At 41.4% G+C, this 22,926-nt stretch overlaps 1 protein-coding gene across 1 annotated transcript in view; it reads left to right on the top strand.

Annotated features, from left to right (window-relative positions):
* Positions 1 to 22,355, top strand: part of EGF (epidermal growth factor) — an 86,405-nt gene extending 64,050 nt beyond the window's left edge. The window contains exons 17-24 of the mRNA XM_053565908.1: positions 982 to 1,098; positions 1,787 to 1,912; positions 5,441 to 5,563; positions 6,873 to 7,017; positions 12,435 to 12,602; positions 15,278 to 15,407; positions 18,477 to 18,582; positions 21,206 to 22,355. Of these exons, the coding sequence (XP_053421883.1) occupies positions 982 to 1,098; positions 1,787 to 1,912; positions 5,441 to 5,563; positions 6,873 to 7,017; positions 12,435 to 12,602; positions 15,278 to 15,407; positions 18,477 to 18,582; positions 21,206 to 21,390 (1,100 nt within the window). The 3' untranslated portion in view covers positions 21,391 to 22,355. The remainder of the gene's footprint in view (positions 1 to 981; positions 1,099 to 1,786; positions 1,913 to 5,440; positions 5,564 to 6,872; positions 7,018 to 12,434; positions 12,603 to 15,277; positions 15,408 to 18,476; positions 18,583 to 21,205) is intronic.
* Positions 22,356 to 22,926: the final 571 nt, after the last annotated feature.

A 22,926-nucleotide genomic window follows, 5' to 3' on the forward strand; every position in this document is an offset into this window, starting at 1 on the left:
ACTCTGTCCCCTGGGGCATTTGCATTTCAATGGAGTATGAAATGAAATAATCCATTACAGCCTTAACTTGTATTATTCATGACTTTGTAAAAGTGCCTTGAGGTTTGCAAGTCACTGCATAAATCTTGAAAATAAACACATCGCGACATACATATGCTATCATATATGGTATTAGTAAATTGACAATAAATCTTTTTATGATTGAATCTCCTTGCCCTGTTGGTGCACAGTTCTACTTGGTACTTATTGTGTCTTTGGGGGATAATAATAGACTCCTGGCCAGACTCATGCCCATAATCTTAGCACTCTGGGAGGCTGAGGCAGGAGGATCACTTGAGCTCAGGAGTTTGAGACCAGCTTGAGCAAGAGCGAGACCCTGTCCTAAAAATAGAAAAACTAGCTTGGCATCATGGTGGGTGCCTGTAGTCTTAGTTACTTGGGGAGCTGAGGCAAGAAGATTGTTTGAGCCCAGGAGTTTGAGGTGGCTGTGAGCTAGGCTGACACCATAGCACTCTAGTAAAAGAGTGAGACTCTGTCAAGAAAGAAGGAAAGAAAGAAATAAGGAAAGAAGGAAGGAAGAAAAGGAAGGGAGGGAGGGAAGGAAAGGATTCCCTTTTGTTTATCAAAATGGTTGAGAATTTTCAAATAAGCAATAAGTGTTTGGAAATATGAGTGTATTTACTTTTAGAATTTTATTGTGCAAATTTCCAAATGCTTTTAAAAAATTATAAGCACACAGGCCTCCTCAAACATCAGATAGTTCTTTAAAGTTTGCTGAGAGCATGTAAACAGAAATATTGCTTATGAATCTTTCAATGTAGATATAGCTTATAGGTCAACAAAGTATTTCTATTTGGAGATTAACCTGTCCCAGAACTTAGGAAAGGAAGTGATGGATGGTTTGGTAGACTCCAAAATATTAGAGCTCATTTTCTTCTCTAAGATCTGGAAATACTCATGTGGAGTTCTCCTTGTGTGCAGACCAAGATGACTGTGCTCCCCTGGGATGCAGCGCGCATGCTTGGTGTGTTTCCGAGGGAGAGAACGCCACGTGTCAGTGTATGAAAGGATTTGCTGGGGATGGAAGACTATGCTTTGGTAAGAGCAAGGTCAAGTATTTTCACATATTTGGAAAATAGTGAACCAGAAACATTGTCTCTGCTCTCACTGACTCAAAATCTCTAGAAGGATTTAGGTAATAATCAAGTAGATTTGCATACATTACTTAATGTAAGCTAAAAAAATGGATGACATGCATAGAAAATATGATATAAATAAATATATATTACAATGAATTTATATTAAGGTATACAATACGTGCAGTTGACATTAAGGGGAAGAATTTATAATTATCCTCAGAAACAGGAATTTGAATTCAAGGCAAATTTATGAATTTGCTAATTCCAATGAAAACACAACTTCCCCACCCTCACCAAAGCTTATGTCATAAGTTTTAGTCAAATAAATAGATTGTGATGGAAAGGTTCCTATTTCTTTACTGATATCCTCAAAATTGTAAATTAGTGGGCACTGGAAAGAAAGATCTCAGTCCTGAAAGCCTGAAACTCTGGCAGAAAGTGATTTATTTATACATACTTAGCTAATCAGACAGGTGGAGATGCTGGAAAAGTTGATTCAGGAGTTCAAGATGCATTACGTTTGGAAACAGTCCCTACAGAGGCCTGAATGATTGAATATATTACAAAGTTATGCTTATTCTTTCCTGCTAGTCCCATTGATACCAGGATTGCCTAAATATCTTACCAGTTTATAATTTTGCTCTCAGATATAGATGAATGTGAGCTGGGTGTCCCAGTGTGCCCGGCCACCTCCTCCCAGTGTATCAACACTAACGGTGGTTATGTCTGCCGGTGCTCGGAAGGCTACCAAGGAGATGGGGTCCACTGTCTCGGTAAGAATGTACATGTGCCAAGGAAGGAGGGTTGGGACAGGCCTTGAAAATCAGGAAACACTGTGGGTGTGGTGGGCCGAGAGAAGACAGGATATAACTGGGGTGACACACATGTCAAGACTAAAAGAGGAGTTGTTTGACCCGACAAGTTTCAGTTTTTGGTGCACAGACAGATGTACGCCCTTGTGCTCTGACTGTGCTAATCAGCTTCAACCCCTGACCCCTCTGCCTTCCTCATTGTTTCTCTGGGGTTTGAGTGACACCAGTGTCTTGTCAATACTACATACCTTGAAGCCATCATGAAGAGAGTTGGACGGCAAATCTCTGTCACTGAATTAGGCAAGTGCAATAGCGAACTTCAGAGCCAACATGGGCTTGTTGGAAGTTATTGCTGAGTGCATAAAGAAAAGGGGTGTGGTCTGTGAATGGGGTCCTCCTATGATTCCTGATAAGTTCAATAGGTGTGAGTGTCAAGCCACTGACATTTAGATACAAGTAAGAAATGATTAAAACCTCTTTCATAATCACCGTCCTCTGCCAAGGCTGGGTGTGGCGTGTTGGTTTGGGAGTTCACTGCATGAATGTCTGTGGCTTTCCAGGTGTCAGTAGCGTGACATCGGTGTACAAGTGAAGACCTGCCTGGAGCCATCCAAAGACCTGCCTGGAGCCATCCAAGTCGTTATCTGAAATATTACAGGGCTTGTAGATTTCACTTTCAGTATTTTCTTTTTCTTTTTCTGAAAATACTAAAATCTTTTCGCAGTGAGGGGCAGATGCCTGAGTAAACTCAAATGGTACTGCTTTCTCTCATGTTCAGATTAAAGATGAAAGATCAGTCAGAACTATCCATTTTCTGGATCTGGTGATTTAAATCAGATCTTTATCAGATTAGTTTTGTGGAGTCCACAGACATGTGTAAATGCTGTTTTAAGCACATATTTGGCTGTCAGTCAGGAAAATGTCACTGCTCTAATTAAGCAGACTCATAGATAATTTAGACAAACAGATTTCATATTTAATTTCCTTGAAGAGAAAGGAAGGTATCCTGTCTTAGATGTTTAAACTCATTAGACTCTGGATTCTCACTCTGTTAGTAACCCTCCTCCTTCCAGTATTGAGCTTGCAACAAGGTGACGTGACCCTGCCTGCCTGATTGACACAGAGTCCCTGGGCTCCATGGGAGCTTGTTCCTGTGCCTTTCTCTTTTCCTGTCCTTCCCTTCCCTTTCTTTCTTTTCCTTTCTCTCTCTCCCTCTCTCTCCCCGCTCCCATTTCCTCCCCTTCCCATATATAGCTATAGACATAATACTTTGAACCATGGCTGGCTTGTAAATGCTGTATAAAAGTGTTGTTGTTATTATTACTAAGAATAGTTGTTTCTTGGCCAAGTGTACATCTTTGTTTTTGCTTCTTTGAAAACTCTCTCTTTCTCTTAAGGTGATAGTTTATTTAAATTATAATAGGAAGTCTGTTTTTAAAAAGAGTGAAACTAGCCAAGCATTGTGGCGGGCGCCTGTAGTCCCAGCTACTTGGGAAGCCAAGGCAAAAGAATCGCTTAAGCCCAAGAGGATGAGGTTGCTGTGAGCTGTGATGCCACAGCACTCTACCAAGGGTGACATAGGGAGACTCTGTCTCAAAAAAAAAAAAAAAATGAGTGTGTCAGGATCCCTGGCTGGCTGGCATGGAGTCCTATCCAATTAGGATAGTAATTCAATGTCGGAAGTATTTAATTGCTCTGTATTGGGGCGCATAGGCACAGAATGGAGGTAACTACAGGGAATACCAGGATGAGGAAGGTAGTCCTTGCCTGGAAGGAGAATATGCTCTAAAAGAAATATCACTGTGATAAGTGGTGAAGAAAAGAACATGTCTTAAGACAAGTAAACCACAGTGGAAGTTCAGAACTGGGAGAGTTATCTCTCTGAGGTATTGGGAATGACATCGGGGGGAAGTGTCATCTGGAGGGAGCACAGGGGATGAGAATGTAGCTGTGTGGGGAGCATTCTGGGCATGAACAACTCGTATGTCTTATTGGGGGGGATAGAGAAGGGCCTAGCTGAGATTATGTGTGGGGGAAGAAACTGAGGTTAGTAAGGCGGTATGTGCCGTAACTAAACACCATAGATACTGGGTGGCTTAAACAACAGAATTTTATTTTATTGCAGTTCCAGAGGCTGAACGTCCCAGATCAAGGTGCTGGCTCATTCAGTTTCTGGTGAAGGATCTCTCCCTTGCAAATGGCCACTGTCTCCTTGTGTCCTCACATGGCCTTTCCTCTGTGGAAACAGAGAGGGGAAGATGGGGAGAAGAGGACAGGGAGAGGGGAAGGGGGCAGAGGAAGAGAAAGAGTGTGTGTGCTGTGGTGTCTTCTTCTCTTCTGTTGACGACAACAATCCTGTTGATTTAGGGCCTTGTGACTCCATTTAACCTTAGTGACCTCCTGATAGACCCTGTCTCCAAATACAGTCCCATTGGGAGTTAGGGCTTCGACATATGAACTTGAGGGCATACAATTCAGTCTGTAACGATAGATTGGGTTACATGTGTAGAAGACGAAAATCTGAGGGTAGTTATTTGGGATTTTACTTCTCTAGGACAGTGCTGTCCTAAATTTTCACCACATTACAAAAAGGAAAACAGATGAAATGAATTTTAATCATATTTTTTATTTGTTCGAGTATATCCAAAATATTTAACATTTTAATATCTAATAAATATAAAAAATTGAGATTTTTATATTTGGGAGGGCATTAAGTCTCTAAAATTTGGTATGCGTTTTACACTTGCAGCACATCTCAGTGCCCAGAACTCACTCACAGCTGGCGATGGCTGTTATATTGGACAGCACAGCCCAAGGCAACAGAGAGCCAGTGGAGCCACTGAGTAAAGTGGTGCAATGATGGATTTATTGTCATGTGGTTTAGGGAAAATTATCTGGCTCTGGCTCTGGAGTAGAGGAAACTGGGATCCAAGAATGCAGTAAGCCTGTTCTTCTGGTCATCAATAATGTAAAATCAAGAGGAAGAAAGAACCTAAATGGTAGGGTGGTATTAGTTGAGAAAGAAAAAGTTAGGTAGCTGGGAAAGAAAGGATGATGTATTTATAGAATTCATATTGATGTTAAAAAAAACTCATGTATTTGATATAACATGTACGTAAATGCTGGATGCCTATTTGAAAAGGATTTAAGTATGAATCTTTAGGATCTGAACTTCAAAATGTTTGCCTAGAGGTAGTTTACCAATCTCCAACTTTGGGAAGTTTATTTCCTTCCAAGTCGGAGGAAAACTTACGGCCTTCTGTCAGAAGCTTAGAACACCTGCATGGGCATGCAGCAAGGGACTCTGTTCACCTCTCTTTCCAAATTTCATGATAGTCACTTTAAACCTAAGAAAATGCACAGGGCTCTGAGGACATGTACCGTGACAGAGGTTGAAGGTGCTCCCTTTCCAGAATGTTGGACTTTCCAACTGTATAATGCTCTTCCTTCCTCTGCACCCACTTCTCCCTACTCTGACGTTTCTAACAGATATTGATGAGTGCCGCCTGGGGGTGCACAGCTGTGGCCAGAACGCCAACTGTACAAATACAGAGGGAGGCTACTCCTGCATGTGTGCCGGCCGCCTGTCTGAACCTGGACTGATTTGCCCTGGTAGGTGGTGGGGCGGTCTGCATCGAAAGGGAACAGGTTGGTTCAGGGAAATTCTGTACCTGAATGTGTTTATATTAGAGAGTCTAAAAGTCATGTAGTTCCGTCACACTGGAGAGCTGTCTTTCCTAGTTAGGATAATGCGGGGCTTGAGAATTTGAAATGGTCCAAGTTTTCTTAATTTAATAGCATCTAGAATAAATCATTTTTTATTACTCACAGTTCAATAAAGGTTGAATATGTTCAATACAAGTGTTTCTTTTTAACTATGCAACTCGTCTCCTAATTTCTAATGTTAATTTTCTGGGGCTGCTGGATAAATTGTGCAGAGCTAGGCAGGTCAGTGAGGAGGTCTGGGACTCAGCATTTTGAATCATTTTCTAGGATTTTAAAACATTGAGAAGTCAGTATTTCTTCATCTGAATTAGAACTCCAGCTCTCTTCTCTTTCTTTTTAAAGGTTCATAGTGGTTAACTCCTGTTTCCTGAACCTTCTTTCCATAACAGCAATATTATCTCACTGTCAGCACCCCAAAAGGGAAGCTGGCCTCACCTAGACCCTGGGAACCAGGTTTGGGCTGTTTCCCATCACGGCCCCTGTTTGCCTCTTAGCTCTGCAAGCAGAAAACATCCTAAGAAAGAAAAAAAATTCTTTATTTGCTTGGTCTCTCTCTTTTTGACACATTATTTTGCTCAGATAGTTTGCTCTTCTTAAAGATAATAAAAAACTGCTAACATTTATAGAGTCATCTACACACCCTGGTGTTTCCCTTTTAAGGAGCAGTGAACCATTAGAGACTTTAACATTCCCTCTCTTGTGGTAATATTTCCTCTCTGTCAAAGCTGCTACAGTCTTGTCTCTGAGGGTCCCCCTGAAAGTTAAATAGTTTTTAGAAGCAGCATTGTGTGAGAGAAATTTTTGAGACTCCCAGGATATGGCAGTATTAGACTGTGTATTGGTGGCGAGTCTTGAAGCCGTAGAGATACCGGCTGTTCAACAAGACCTAAAGCTAGCTGTCATTTCACATGGTTAGTTTGTGATGACAGATTTGTTTTTATAATGAGTTCAGTGACTCTGAATCATATGATGATTTGGGATTAGCCCTTCTCTTACCGGCCTCCAGAATGCTTTGTATCAGATAATACTGAGCCTAAAAAAGACTGACTTATGGCTTGGCTAGGTAAGGGAACCTGGTAGTTCTACTGTCACGAAAAGATGTTATAAATTGTTCACAGAAATTAGTTCCTGATATTCATACCTGAAAGACCCTCATCACTTCAGAAAGTAAAAGTAATGTCTTGGATTCTTCTAGACTCAACTCCACCCTCTCACCTCAGGGAAGATGGCCACCATCCTGTCAGAAACAGTTACCCGGGTTGTCCCCCCTCTCACGATGGGTACTGCCTCCACGGGGGTGCGTGCATGTATGTTGAGACAGTAGACACCTATGCATGCAAGTAAGTCAAATTGTCTTCTGATGGCATCCAGATAGGCGCCTGCGTCCATAACTTGTAGCTAATGTGTGAAATTTATACTGAGGACATTCATCAGCAATTCGTTTTTTTTCTTATAAAAATATAAATATATATACATATAAATTATGTGTGTGCACTTCACTGCCCCTTCTGGTATATCACACACACACACACACACACACACACACACACACACATACCAACCAGCCACCACCAGTGGTAAGCATGAATCTAAGGAATTGGTGATTTTTCCTTTTGCTTAAATAATTTGATATTACCACTAGTATTGTCCAGGAATTAAATTTCTCAATCTGGTTGAAAAACTTAGATCTGTGAGAGAATTCCTTAAGTATCAATTGATTTTCTGCCAACTATGTGTGAGCAGCCATGGGTATTTCTGGATTTACCAAAGTGATGTACGTATTCACACCAGATTTCTTGCCAGCATCTACAAATGTTTTTTTTTCTTTGAAACTAAATATATGTATACTTTTTCTTCACTTCCTAATAGTTTGTTTTTCTATTGTTATTGTTTAGTAATAATTGCTGCATGCTGCAACTGCTGCTGTGTTCTCCCTTTGTGCCCCCAGGAGAGTTTGGCAGCAGGGAAAACTGTCCACTTGGACAGGAGCTTTGAGGAAGGCCTGAAAGTATGAGGCATTCCCATCGTGCCCACATGGAAAATCTTTCCCGTGGAGCTGTTAACAACTCACAATGGCTAGTTAGTTCTTTATCAAATGTTACTTTTAATTCATTTCATATCTTCAAGGTGATAGGAGAAAATTGATAGGTAATGAAAATCAAATAGATCTTCCAGAGTTAGACTCCTAACTCATTGATAATCTTCTCTGTACCTGCGGGAGGAATTCTGATCCTCACAAATTTATGAGCTTATAGGTTTTAAAGATTTTAGTGGTAATAATGAGCAGAGATAAGAGTCTGAATGACTAGAAGAATAGGCTGTATTCCATGATAAGGTACAAATCATGTCACTGTGACAAAAATAGTGGGAAATGTTCATGAATACTAGTAAAAATGACTCAGTTCTAATGGAATTCTGTTTTCATGTTCATATTTATATGCTGTAATTTTATAACCTGAGATAAGTCAGATACTTACTAGTGTTATCTTTGATTTTAATATTAAGAACGAAATAGTTTTTGCCTTTGGTTGTTTCTAGTCATCCCCAGTAATGAAATTACAAAAACAAATGTCCTTGTTTATTAGGTCATGGTTAATTTCCTCTGTGATACTTTAACTGTAGATTATAAGAATCATGATAATAATATAAAGGGCACTGCAGGGTTACATAATGTGTTTAGTACAATATTTTCATTTGGCTCTGATAATGCCAATTCATTAAATGATTGATGAACTCTTTAGCCCACTGCTTTTCCTTCGGTCATTAAATCCTGATGAAAATATCATGTTTCCCTGATAATGCTTTAAACATGAGTTGCTACAAAATAACAAACTGGAGAATAACACTCAAATTTAAGGACCTTTAATATAAAGCAATATTTAAACTATCACCACAGTTCATAGTAATCTGGATCAAAACTTGGTTTTAGAATTGTATTTTTTAATAAAAATGTGGCTTAATCGAGGCTTCAACCCTTTCCTCCATCTGTCCTGATGACCTCACTTAATGTTTTATTAATTCCATAATAACAGTCTGTAGGGAATGACTTTGATTAGAAACACTCCACAGGCAGATGTCCTTCAGTGCAGAATGTTCTTCATGGTGCAAGCAGTTTTCTGTAGAACCAGCTCTTCTTTCTTTGCTTGAAGGTTGGTGGAAGTTTCCCTCAGATCCATGGATCTTGATGAACCCAGGGATGCAGAGGATGTGAGACTGGAAGTCTCAAGGTGGTCCTCAGAGGTTTCCTGGTTTGGGACCAGGTGTGAAGGCTCACGCCTGGAATCCCAGCACTTTGGGAGGCTTAGGCAAGAGGATTGCTTGAGGCCGGAAATTCAAGACCAACCTGACCAACCTACAAAAAATTCAAAAATTATTCAAAACGAAAACAATTATCCAGACATGGTAGTGCGCACTTGTAGTTCCGTCTACACGGGAGCCTAAGCCAGGAGGATACCTGAGATTCAGACTTTGAGGTTGCAGAGAGCTATGATGACGCCACTGCACTCCAGCCTGGGCAACAGGGTGAAAGCCCATCTTCATCATCATCATCATCATCATCATCATAAAATGTTTTCCTGGATTGGAGATTCTCAGGAGGCTCCAAACCTCCTGAGCTCAAAGGAAGTCTTCATTCATTCTTATCTGGCTTTGAGCCAATATTCATTTGATCAGATCGTCTTTATTTTATTTATTTTTTTAAATTTATGTATTTATTTATTTTGAGATAGAGTCTCACTATGTCACCCTTGGTAGAGTGCCGAGTGCCGTGGTGTCACAGCTCACAGCAACCTCAAACTCTTGGGCTTAAGTGATTCTCTTGCCTCAGCCTCCCAAGTAGCTGGGATTACAGGTGCCCACCACAATGCCCGGTTATTTTTTTTTTGTTGTTGCAGTTATTGTTTAGCAGGCCTGGGCCACGTTCGAACCTGCCAGCCCCCGTGTATATGGCCGGCACCCTAACCACTGAGCTGTGGGTGCCAAGAAGTCTAAGTCTTCTTTAGACTAAGATCTCTCAATATCAATACTGTGAAATTTGGTTTTGTTTTGTTTCTTTTCCTTTCCCTTTCCCTTTTCCTTTTCTTTCCTTCCTTTCTTTAGACAGAATGTCACTATGTTACGCTCAGTAGAGTGCTGTGACGTCACAGCTCTTAGCAACCTGAGGACCTGTAGTCCCAGCTACTCAGGAAGCTGAGGCAGGAGGATCACTTGAGCCCAGGAGTTTTAGGTTTCCGTGAGCTAGGCTGATGCCATAGCATTCTAGTGTGGGCAACAGAGTGAGACTCTGTCTCAAAGAACAAACAAGCAAACAAACAAAAACAGATTGTGTAGTCAAGGTACTTTGAGAAATGTGTCATACTTTAGCCCTCAGGTCTTAATTCATGGTATACCACAACACATTAAAATGTCTTATTTACCTTTATTTAATCCAGAATGTTTGAAATCACTTGACTATGGAAACATAAACTTCTTTGGTTTATCAGAAGAACCCAAAATACTAGTGATACCTCTCTCCCCCAGCCCCTGTTTAGTAAAAGGCTGACTGAGTATTCTGGGTCTTCTAAAGCTCAGGGAGACTCTGCTATAATAGCCAGACTTGGCTGTTCACAGGACTCCTGGCCATGTGATTAACATATTCTTTTTTTTTTTTTTTTTTGTAGAGACAGAGTCTCACTTTACTGCCCTCGGTAGAGTGCCGTGGCATCACTCGGCTCACAGCAACCTCCAGCTCTTGGGCTTATGCGATTCTCTTGCCTCAGCCTCCCGAATAGCTGGGACTACAGGCGCCCACCACAACACCAATTAACATATTCTTTAAGACCCCCCAATCTCTGAGAGGATCAGAGGCGTGGCACATCAACATCCAACAGTTTAAAAATGGCTGCTAGGTATCGGGAGTAAGTGACTATAACCAAAGATAGATAGAAATAAACCAGAACCCAGGGAGTTTTGGAATAATGATGGTCCTTTATGCTTTTATATTCAGATCCTGACATCTCTTACATGGTTAGTTCTAAGAAAAATAGCTTTTCAGTAGTAAATAGAGCATAAAACTCTTTCTGGGAGCAGAATGATGTAGTAGAAAGAATATAGGCTTTAAATCACAAAACTATTTGAATCAAACCTATCACTCATTAGCTATGTGACTTTGTAGTAACTCCTCGAACCCCAGTTTCCTCATCTGGAAGACGGAAATGTGAGCTGGGCATGATGGCTCATGCCTATAATCCTAGCACTCTGGAAGGCAGAGGTGAATGGATTGCTTGAGCTCAGGAGTTTGATACCAGCCTGAGCAAGAGTGAGACCCCATATCTACCAAAAATAGAAAAACTAGCTGGATGTTGTGGTGGGCACCTGTGATCTCAGCTACTTGGGAGACTGAGGCAAGAGGCTCTCTTGAGCACAAGGGTTTGAGGTTGCTATGAGCTATGATGCCATGATACTTAACCCAGGGAGACAGAGTGAGACTTGGTAGAATAAAACAAAGCAGAATAGAATAGAGTAAAATAAAATGAAATGAAAGGAATATGCCATAAAAAATAACCCAAGTAAAAGTGCCTCACACAGTGTCAAACACACAGGTGCTTAACAAATGCTAACTCCTTTCCTTCCTTCTGGAAATGACTTGCCAACCTCCTGAGATCAGCTAGAGGTGGAAGCAGGACTGATCCAGACCTTCTGGAGACTCATGGAATGTTTTTCCATGCCGCCTTTTCTCACCTTGAGGACTGGGATCAGTTCTCTGTGTGTTCATTTCAAGTCCTTTTGGAGTAATGTGGGGACCTGTAGGGATATAATAGGGCCAAGGGGAAGGAATTCCTAATAAGTGGGCATCACAAAATGTTTAGTAGGATGTTTTTAAACAATAATAAAGAATAGTAAAATGCAAATGTTTGTATTTTAAAGAATAATAAAATACAAATGTTTCCCCGAGAGCCGGTAGTTTCTGGAAATGCACGCTCCCAGTAGATGGCAGTATTGTTTCATTTACTCTAAAAAGGTCCCACAGTGGAACCTGCCTCGCGGCTGCTGGAACATAATTCCGTAAGTTCCATATCCTAGTGTAGTGGTCACTGGTAATTTAGTGACAATTTCATGAATGAGACAGTAGGGTGTTTCTGGGCGAATGTTCCTTTTTCCTCCACATAGTTCCCTGGCCTTGAAGAAAATAGGCAAATATTTGCATGTTTGTCACCAGTGAGACCTTTTCCCCTGGGCCAATAGTGATTAAAAAACAAGAAAAGGGAAATATGTTTCCTCCTCAGACTAGGTAGGCTTGCGTGTCCTATTCAGGAACTATATATTTTCTTCTTTGGTAACCCCGTTTGAAAGGAGGGACTCTGCTTTCAGATTCTTCTTTCCGTTGACCTGTACTCCTTGCAATCTGGCCAAACATTTGTTTCCAAAATTCCCTTGGCTCTAAGGGTAGAACTGCTTTCTTTGTGTTGGTTTTAAAAGGTGGCTCCTCAGGATTTTGGCCTAACAGAAATTGATTTTAATCAATGTTCTGCAACGCTTTATAGAGGCAGTATGCAAATAATCCCCCATCAATCCCAGGGCAAACAGACTAACAGGGGAAGTCCGTGGGGCATTAACTTGTAAACCAGAGTGCTTTCAGCTGACCCCTGATGGATTTTCTATATGCTTCCAAAGAGCTGAGTCTAGAAATGCAGAGGTTGGGAGACGCTGCATATCGAGTCTGAAAAGCATCAGGATTCTGGCCAGGCGTCTCTGATGATCTCTGTTTGTGTTGTCACAGCTGCGTTGTGGGTTATGTCGGGGAGCGATGTCAGCACCGAGATCTGAAGTGGTGGGAACTGCGCCACGCTGGCCTGGAACAGCAGCGGAATGTCACCGTGGTGGCTGTCTGTGTGGTGGCTCTGGTCCTGCTGCTCCTCCTGGGGCTGTGGGGGGCTCATTACTACAGGTGACCCTTTCTTTCTCTGGTACCTTAAACCTCTTTCTAAGCCCTCCTGGGGTGGGGGTGGGGGAGTCACCTGCCTCCTTGAGATGACCATTTACATACTTACTACATACAAAAAGTAAGGACGGCCGTGCTCTTCCTCGTTCGTTGCGGTCTTTGTCCACACACCTGCACCCACCTCTGTGGTTCCTACCCGACTGGAGCAATTTTTGCATCCCACTTTCTCCTTGCAGCACCACATGCTTCCTCCCACCACCACAGCCTGCAGAACTCCAATTCTTCACAGCTGCCTTCTATCAGTTGATTTCCCACAAAATACAACTTTTTTTAATTAATTCATATCTTCCTGGAAAGAAGGGGGTCTTTGGATTTTGTGTTTTCAATAATTTCAAGTTAATAGTTGGAAACTGTGGGACAATAACATTTATACATTCCATTAAAAAATAATAACTACATTACAGTGAAGACACTATACTGTTCATTTTCCATTTTCTTAAAAAGTAGGACAGCATCCTCTACTATCACCAATATTGGAAATTATTTTATGTACTGTTGTGGTTTGTGTTGTACAAAATCAGTGAGTCACGAAACTTGGGGGCTGAAGATACTTTGTGGAATTATCTAGTTCACTCTTCTCATTTCATGGCTAAAGAAGCTAAGTCCCACTTAACAGGTCCCAATTCTCTGTACGAAATATCTGCCACCATCTGGAGATAAAAATTTAACCACTCAAGTGACAACTGTCTTGTATTCTGGAAAATTCAACATGTCAGCCAAGATGCACTAGTCTGAGATCCTGCTATATCCCAGTGTAGTGGTTAAGAGCATGGGCTCTGGAATTAGAGCGCACAGGTTCAAATCCCAGTTAGTATCTAAATAACATCAAGTATGTTTCTTGGCCTCTGTATTCATTAATTTCCTTTGGTATAAAATAGAGACAAGAATAGTACTTATTGCAAGGGGTCTCGTGAGATGAATTGTTAATGTAATTAAAGAGTTAGCTGTGTGTGGCTGTATTTTGTACTATGGCTAGATTGATTCTGACAAGGTCAAATTAAAATTGCTAGTCTAAATATTGCCATGTCACTCAAATAAGCCAACAAATATAGCTCTAGCATTGGGTTTTTAAGTCAGGAATATTAAATAGCTTTCCTTAAAGAGTTAAAATCAGTTACTTCTTCCCTAATACCATTCTTTTGTCTAAATATTATTTGACACTGTCTTCTGCACCTCAAAAGACTATTGTGTGTAAAACTAAATAAATTTTAAAAAGTATCTTCACAATATTGCTTCATAAAACTTGCTTTCTTGGAAAGACCTCCACCCCTTATAAAAAAGTCAACAGGAAGTATTCCATCACAAACCATAACTCTGTAACTTTTTGCAACTGTTTAGCCACTTGCTCTATTTTTTTCTTGAAGACTTTGATTAAAACCTGTAATAACCCACACCATCCATGACATCGGATTCTCAGCTCATGGCATACGCCTTTTCCCACAGCCTTTTCGCTCTTCCCACATGTCCAGGTAGGGTTTTTGACAGATGCTTGCGCTCCTAGAGGTAGTTAAGCTGCCCATCTGCCCCAGGACTGCAGCGCTGTTGTGGTATCTTGAGCTTGGCTGCTGGTCCAGGAAGGCTGTGTATCGCCTTCCTGTTTTCCCTCCCTTGGGTGCCCACGTGATGTATTAGGTACCTAGCTGTCCTCCAGAGGCTGCTGCTTTGAGGACAGAGCCTGCCTTAACAATCCTATACCAGTGGAGGGGATTCGTGACTGACTCCCCCACTGATGTTTTGTTTTGGTATTTCTGTTGTCTCACATAAACAAATATACAAAAAAAAAAAAATCAGTGGGATCAGCCCTGACACACGTCCCCCCACTTTGGGATGTGTTTAATACTAGATCTACAGCCCCCTCCATCTGCACTGTGGGCACGGTGCCTTGCATAGACTTAATGCTGAATGTTTGTCAAACAGAACAGTCTACTCTATTTAAAAAACTGGATTTGGAAGCGAAAGACCTAGTCTATTTCCTGGCTTTGTAGCTGGAGAATGTATTAGGTTGGGTCTTCCCCTCCTTCTATTTTGCCTCTAATTCCTTGGTGGGTAGGAGAGATCACGGTGGGGAGTGGAAGGGAGCCAGAGTTCTGTGTCCTGATGACCCCCTTCCTGGGCTGCCCTCCATAGCTGCTGCGCCTTGGTGGCGTCTCTGCCTGCTCCTGCTCCCACTGGCTGCACCTGTAAACAGAGCTAATGTAGCCTGCCTCGCGGCTGCTGGAACATAATTCCATAGACAGCCCCCCTACGCCCCACTACAAATAGATCTGTACGGCTATTCAGGTAGAAACCTTGTTGCTTTTCCAGTGCTATGTCCCCAGTACCAGGACAGTGTTGAGGGGATAGTTAGTACTCAGTGGGCATCTGTGAGTGAATGAATGCCTGGCTCTCCCGCCCAGCATGCGCGCACACACCCCTACCTCACAGAACCTTGGAAAGAGTTCTGCAGAGATGAACGCCTTGAACACCCCAAGTTTTGTTCCTAGTGATCTTCATGTTTCTTCTTTACTGCCCATTTTAGGGACCTACATTTCGGTAGCAAAAATAGTTGTTCTTGACCATTGCTGAGTAGGCCGAGTGTTTTGTTTGTTTTGAGATTGTCTCACATTTTGGCTTTATCACAGGACTAAGAAGCTGCTATTGAAAACTCTGAAGAACCCATATGAAGAGCCAAGTGGAGATGGGAGTGGCGGTGCGCACAGCAGCAGGCTTGCCACCAGCGAGGATGGGACATCTTCTTGCCCCCAACCTTGGGTAATGGCAACCAAAGCAGATGGAGCAAGGAACTGGCGTGTTATTAAGCCCAGTTTATTTTTTTCTCATTTGTACCAAGTTCAGAATAGCTGTCATCTGTTATAGCTTCCAGCCACTATTGTTGGCCGGCACATCAACTAGGGAGGCCCTGGGTGGGAGCGGGAGGCAACTGTGCTTCAAACTAAGGGAATCAGATGTGTGCATGGTATAAAATAATAGCACAAGAAAATGGGGAATTGTTTTTTATCATAGATTCTTTCTATAACTTAGATTTTTATGCATTGTGTTGTGTGAAGAATCTTTCCCAATTTTTAGTTGGTACCTTTTGGATGGATGTCTTAAAAGCCCAAGCTTACGCTGCCAATTTTCTTAATATTTCTTTTCTCATGTAAATTTTAAGTCCCTGTACTTCAATAGCAAAATGGCTACCAGATTCAGCAAGTAAACATCCAAGGCACCTGGTTAAATTCACACTTACAATAAAAGTTTAAGTTCTCATGTAACTGGCTGTCCACTATTGTACCTGACAAACCTAGATGTTTTCCAGAAAGCATAGTGGATGGGGAAGTTCAGATGCTTCAAAGAGGACCCAGCTCAGGGACTGATCTCAGAACACAAGAGGGCAGACTTGGGACAGGCCCTGCCAAGCTTTCTAGAACCCATTATGGGAACTCCATTTCCAGAAACCTGTCAGTTAACGGGACTGATTCAGTATGTGCTCGTGGTATTATTTGTGGTGTATATTGTAAGAGAGGCTGGACTATATGGCAGGTCCGTGGAGGATTGAGACTTTATGGAAGAGCTATGAGGGGAAGGTTCTGGAGGGGCAAAGGCAACATCTAGGGTCCTTCCCACATCACTATTCATTCCCGGGGAATAGCTTTCCTATACCTGTGCTTTTGACTAACAGGTGATTCTCTGTCCCTACCTGTAATAGCATTCAGTGTTTCCTTATTTTTTGGTGGAACTTGACTTGGAAGTAAAATACGAAATCTGAGTTCTAGCCTACCTTCCTACTAATTGGCTGTCTCATCTTCACCAAGTTGTTTAACCTCTGCAGACCTCTGCCTCCTCTTCAGTACAACCAGAGGTCCAGATTAGATGGTCTTGGATATCACTGTGTCTCTGTCAGTTTCCTAAGGGTGTGATTCTAGGAGGCCTTAGCTCCAGAAAGTGCTCGGTGTTCTGAGGCCTCATGATGCTGTGGGCTTCTGAATGACCCTGGTCTCACTTGTCAGGTAGCAAGTTTAATTCATCTCTTTTAAATCAAGGGGAAGAGGAGAAGCACAATCTGTGTGTATCTGTTCTTTAAAAAAAATAAAAAAATACAACCCCTTTTCTGCTGCTGTCATGAGCAGCTTGTTGGCTCAGGGCTGTGTGAGGAGGCCCTGGGCTGCTGGGCTGAGTCCCACAGCCATTATAATGGCTGTGGACACCAGCTGCAGCTGCAGATATTGGTGGGGGCGGGAGAGAGCTGAGCACCCAAACTAGGAGAGGCAGCAACAGAAACAAATCTGGTTCCATCAGCTGCCTTCCCCTCTCAGCCCAGAATGTTCTTCTGGCAGCGAAAGGCACGTGGTTGGAAAATTTGCAGTGCAGAGGGCTGGCTTTTGATTTGAGCCACACATAATGAGCATGTGCCCTTAGACAGCGGGTCCCGTATTATTAATTCTGCGGTGCTCTGTTGCAGGGAGACCACTGGCGAGGGGGAGATGAAGGGTGATTAGTGTTGTGGAAAATAACAAAATGAAAACACATGTTCGTGGAATTCACCCTTCCCTTACCAACGTCCCTCTGTCCTCCCTTAATTGAATCCACTCATCATCCTTTCTTACACTTTTCTCAAAGAAAAACATGGGCAAAGAGATTTTTTCTGTTCCCCTTTCCTCCTGTCATTTCAGAGTTGCGGGCTCCTTCCTGCGTGGAGAGCCCATTTCTGAAGCCATGGAGCACAGTCAGCCGAAAGCTTGGGGCAGTCCTGCTGGGTTACTGATTGACAGGAAGGGCTTCACCAAACTGTGTCCTTTGTCCTGGAGCATAGGGTTACTTCTTTTCTTTCCTTTTATCATTGCTCTATTTTATCTATTAATATCTAATCCACCTAGTGTGAGCCCAAGCCAGTGAACTCTGGTCAGCCTGCATAGCAAGTCTCTCTACTGGGACAATACAAATAATGACAGAAGTAATCATTGTGCTGACTGAAGGGAAATGTTGGTTTTTTGGCCTCCCTTGTTTTCTGGTTCCTAAGCTGTTCAGCTCTGAGAAAGCATTTGGTAGATCCTTGCAAAATAGTTGTTACACTATTAGTTACAATTACTTGTTAATGACTCCAAATTACTCAGAACTTGGTGGCACATTTACATGAATTTTATTCACACACACACATATGTGTGTGTGTGTATATATATATATACTTGAAAAGTTGTAGCGTGTACATATCTGAAATCCCATTTGTCTGGCCTGTGGCCAATGCTTAGAATACTTATGTATTCTTATATTGCTCATAGTAAAATAGTGGCCCCCAGTGACACGAAAGTTAGGGTTTTAGAATTAGAATAGATTCTTTGGTAATGATATTGGAAGCACCTGATTTCTCTGATAGTAACATAAAGTATGGCGCCTGTGGTTCAGTGGGTAGGATGCCGGTCCCATATACTGAGGGTGGTGGGTTCAAACCCAGCCCTGGCCAGCTTAAAAAAAAATCAGCAGTGGCAACTGCAACAAAAATAGCCGGGCGTTGTGGTGGGTACCTGTAGTCCCAGCTACTCGGGAGGCTGAGGCAAGAGAATCGCTTAAGCCCAAGAGTTGGAGGCTGCTGTGAGCTGTGACACCATGGCACTCTACCAAAGGCTATTCTACACCATGGCACTCTACTCTGTCTCAAAAAAAATAAAGTAATATAAAGTTCTTAAATGAAAATAGAATTTTTCTTTAGTCAGAGAGATAAATGTGATGGAGCCTTTCTTTCAACTTCTTTAGGCTGAACATGATAGACTTTGATTTAATGTAAGTGGAGAAAATTTGTGAATTATATAATAATATCTTCTCTCTCCCTTTTGTTTTCTGCAGTTTGTGGTTATAAAGGAACACCAAGACCCCAGGAAAGAGAGGCAACCAGTGGCTGGCAAGAATGTTCAGGCGGCAGACGTTGGCCAGTTTTCCTCCCTAGAGCCTGGTGAATGGTTATCTTTACCTGGATGCTGAATGTTTTTTCTGTGGAAAGTCTCATCTAACCAGACAAATGATAATTATGTTACATAAGCTATGTGAGCATCTGGGCTATATTGAAATGCCATGGAGCTTTAGAGAAATATATTTGGACTAGATTTCTGTTTTATATGAGGTTGCTACATTTGCTCAAAACTCTGGTCACACAGCAGTCTGCTCAATCACTTTGAGCAGGCACACAATAAGTGACTCCTTATTTTGAATTAGGTTGGATTTTGAAGTCATTCTTGAGGTTTGAGATCTAGATCTTCTATATTTATGTATAGTTCCAGTTAAATTGTAAGTGGCTCCATGAAATTTGTTCCATGTTCTTTTTTTTTTTTTTTTGAGACACAGTCTCATTCTGTTGCCCTACGTAGAGTGCTGTGGCATCATAGCTCACAGCAATCTCAGACTCCTGGGCTCAAGCAATCCTCTTGCTTCAGCCTCCAGAGTAGCTGGGACTATAGGGGCCTGCCACACCAGACTAGTTTTTTGTATTTTTAGTAGAGACAAGATCTCACTCTTGCTCAGACTGGTATTGAACTCCTGAGTTGAAGCAATCCACCTGCCTTGGCCTCCCAGTTTGCTGGGATGACAGATGTGAGCCACCGTACCCTGCCAGTGTCCCCCCATGGAAAGGGTCCATGCATATTTAAGTTGATCTGGGGATTGCCCGAGGGATTTCAGAGTATTCCAGTCTTATCAAGGGCTAGACTCAGTCAGATGCCTGGCTGTCTGCAAAGTCCTGCCAGACTGCTTGGGGAGGGGCCATAAAATCAACCCAGGTTCTTAGGAATTCAATCTATTTTGGGCGGAAATGGAGTTAGATATACTTTGACGTAAAACTTCTGCCAGGAGTCGTGTTATGATCAACCTTTTGGGCCTGGGTCTCAGTTATCATAGTTCTATTTCACGAATCAGAGGATACAATTGGTCATACTTTTGTGTCCTAAGCCTCTGGAAAGGTTTAGAGAAACTCTGAGCCAATATGAATAGTTCTTCTGCTGACAAAAGGAGAACGAAATACCAGCTCCATTTACATTTTCTGTTTTTATTCTTCACCAATATGTTTATTACCATACCTTCCTCCTTAGATTTCTTTGTAGAGAGAACATGGCCTTCATGTTTTGGAAAACTCGCTCTAAATTCCCCTCCCTTATATATGTTGCCATGTAAACCACAATACTGAGTTCAGTAGAACGTCATTGCCTAATTTGAAGAAGGCCTGGATTTAAGACACACTTAAGAATTGAATATAAAAGCCACAATATATAGTATAGTTTTCCAAATGATTAATGATGCCTAGATAATGGGAAAATTCAGCATTTTCACATGTTGCTTGGGTTTTTATTTTTATATTAGTAGCACTATTATAAAGTAACGTAATATCTTGTAGTTACATACTAGTTTTCCTTGAGCAGCTAAAAACACATTATTCTTTCTTACAAAAGTAATCCATTTTAGAAGTACGCATAATATAATTTTGCAAGTTAATCAATAGTATATTGATTGGACAAGAATGTGGTTAAATGCAGAAAAGAACTAAGGGCTCATTATGGTTAGCCAATTACTCAGGGTTAGATTAGAATGTCTCCTTTTTTTTTTGCATATTGTACTGCAAACAATTTGACCCATTCTTTCTGGGCCACTCATATAACTGTCTTCTGGTATGAGTGATCACATCCCCAATCACATCCAGCTGTTTCATAAATGCCTGGGTCTCTAAGTATACATAGAGATTAAGTGGGGAGGTAGCGTGGGGAATGAGATAAAAGATCTAGTTTGGCTGCGAACCAATCTCTTCTCTGCTCCTGGAAAATCCATTACAACCCAGTACCACAGTATAGCAGTACAGTGGTAAAGCCATACAACCATCTTCAATGACCTTGGCCAACATCAGTTGGTGTAGGTGATGTTGGCCAAGGTCCTTACCGTGCCAGAGGAAAAGAACACATTATACCACGCCAGAGGAAAAGAACACAAATATATCTAAAACCTGAGCTCTATTCCCAAGACATTTATGGTCCAGATAAGGAAATAGAAAGTACACAGGGGAAGCTAAAGAGCAATGTCAGGTAGCATAATTCTTTGAATCACCTCAACCAACCAAGACTATTTTAATTTAATTAATTTATTTATTTAATTTATTTTTTGAGACAAAGTCTCACTCAATTGCCCTGGGGTTGAGTGCCGTGGAGTCATAGCTCACAGCAACCTCAAACTCTTGGGCTCAAGCCATCCTCTTGCCTCAGCCTCCCCAATAGCTGGAACCACAGGTGCCCACCAGAATGCCTGGCTATTTTTTTAGAGATGGGATCTCATCTTGCTGAGGTTGATCTCAAATTCCTGAGCTCAAGCAATCCACCCACCTTGGCCTCCCAGAGTGCTAGGATGACAGGCATGAACCACTGCACTCGGTGACTATTTGAATTTTTTTAAATTGGATTTAGAGTAGTTTGAGAATAAATTCTTTTTGTGTCTCATATTTCAGGCCAATTCTCCAACCACTCCCATTAGGGTTTCTCTTGCGAGGCCTTGCAAATGATGTGACTATTGAATATTGAAACCTCTTTTTTTCTTTTGCGTAGGGTCAGTGCAGTCATCTTTGTGGAGGAAGGGGCCCCAGTTATCTGGAATGGGCAGAGAGGAAGGCTTCTGGAGTCCACCACCCAACAATAAAGGCTCCTGTCCCCAGGTAATGGAGCGAAGCTTTCATCTACCCTTCTATGTGGCACGGCCCCTCCCTGGAGGGGTTAAAGCTCCTGTCAGCTAACCCATTATGGCAACCAAGGGCTCTGGATTCACCATGACAAATGGAGCTGATCCAGTGAAAACTGGAATTTGAAAGAAGGTCAAGATGGACAGTGTATTGCCTTTCAGGAAGTAGAGGAAAAGTATTAATCTCTACACTAATCACCTACACCCTGGAGACAAATACATAGTTGGGCTTTTGTTTCTTCCTTTGAGCAGTCCCATTGCAGATTTTCAAATAACAGTAATGGGGAAAATCACTAGGTAACTCATGAGAGACCAAAATTGGGACACTAGTGCTCTGTAAACTGTATTTTCTTCAGCAATCAATTTCCTCCGGCAGAAGAAATGTAGGGGTTAAAGCAGGCAATCACACTGGTTTGGTCAGTTACAAAGTAATTTCTTTGATCTGGAAAGAACATTTAACTCAATCTCATGAAATGGATGAAATATTACAATTACTGTTAAGATGCATTGTAGGCATTTAACTTATCATTGGTGTGGTTCCATGCTGTTAATTTTACAAAATGACTTGTGATAAATTAATCAAAAGTATAGTAACTTAAAACTTGATTTCTTCACAATAAGATGGCTTATTTTTTCTATTTTAAAATCTTTGAATAAAAACATTTAATTTTAAAAACATTACCCAAGAGACATCAGTGTTTCTTAGTCATACTGTCCTGTCCCCCGCAACATTTTTCCCCAGTGGTAATTTCCCCTTTCATGTATTTAACAGAATTGTTATTTTTTTCCAATATAAGATTGTAAGCAAATTGCTTGATTTATTTTCATATGGATAGCAATTAATGTCTTCTAATTATTTAAATAAAATCACCACAAGACAGAAATATTTTATTGTATGCCTGATTACATAATTAATTATAGTCTAACAGGGGATTAGAGGAGTTGAATCAAAGTGATTTGCCAAGCTTACTATTGTAATTCTTTTTTTAAAAAAATATTTGAAATTTATAACTCTAACTTTGTAAATTAAAATTTTATGTCATGTTCTAATTAAATATTTTCTTGCAGTTTTTGGCTGGGGCTGGGTTTGAACCCACCACCTCCGGCATATGGGGCCAGTGCCCTACTCTTTTGAACCACAGGCACCACCCCTAATTAAATATTTTCTTTGCAGTCAAGGCCTTGTTACTACAGATAATACAATCAGATACAGTAACTTTGACTTGTTTGGAGCTTTGGGTGGTTCAGTTTATGCATTAATTAGTCTCTTGGCTTATTTTTATCTTTCATTTTTCCTCAATTCTTTGGACTAGAAGAGTTGAGGAAAGAGTCCTTCTGATACCAGAAGTCAGAATAAAAAGGAACTGAAGTGTGTGTTTTCTTCTTCTTTTTTTTCTTTTTTGAGACAGAGTCTCACTTTGTCACCCTTGGTAGAGTGCTCTGGCTTCATAGTTCACAGCAACCTCAAACTCTTGGGCTCAAGCAATCCTCTTGCCTCAGCCTCTCAAGTAGCTGGGACTACAGGCACCAGCCACGATGCCTGGCTATTTTTTTTTTTTTTTTTTTTGTAGAGACAGAGTTTCACTTTATG

The sequence above is a fragment of the Nycticebus coucang genome, chromosome 1, assembly GCF_027406575.1.
Source record: "Nycticebus coucang isolate mNycCou1 chromosome 1, mNycCou1.pri, whole genome shotgun sequence".
Classification (NCBI taxonomy): Eukaryota; Metazoa; Chordata; class Mammalia; order Primates; family Lorisidae; genus Nycticebus; species Nycticebus coucang.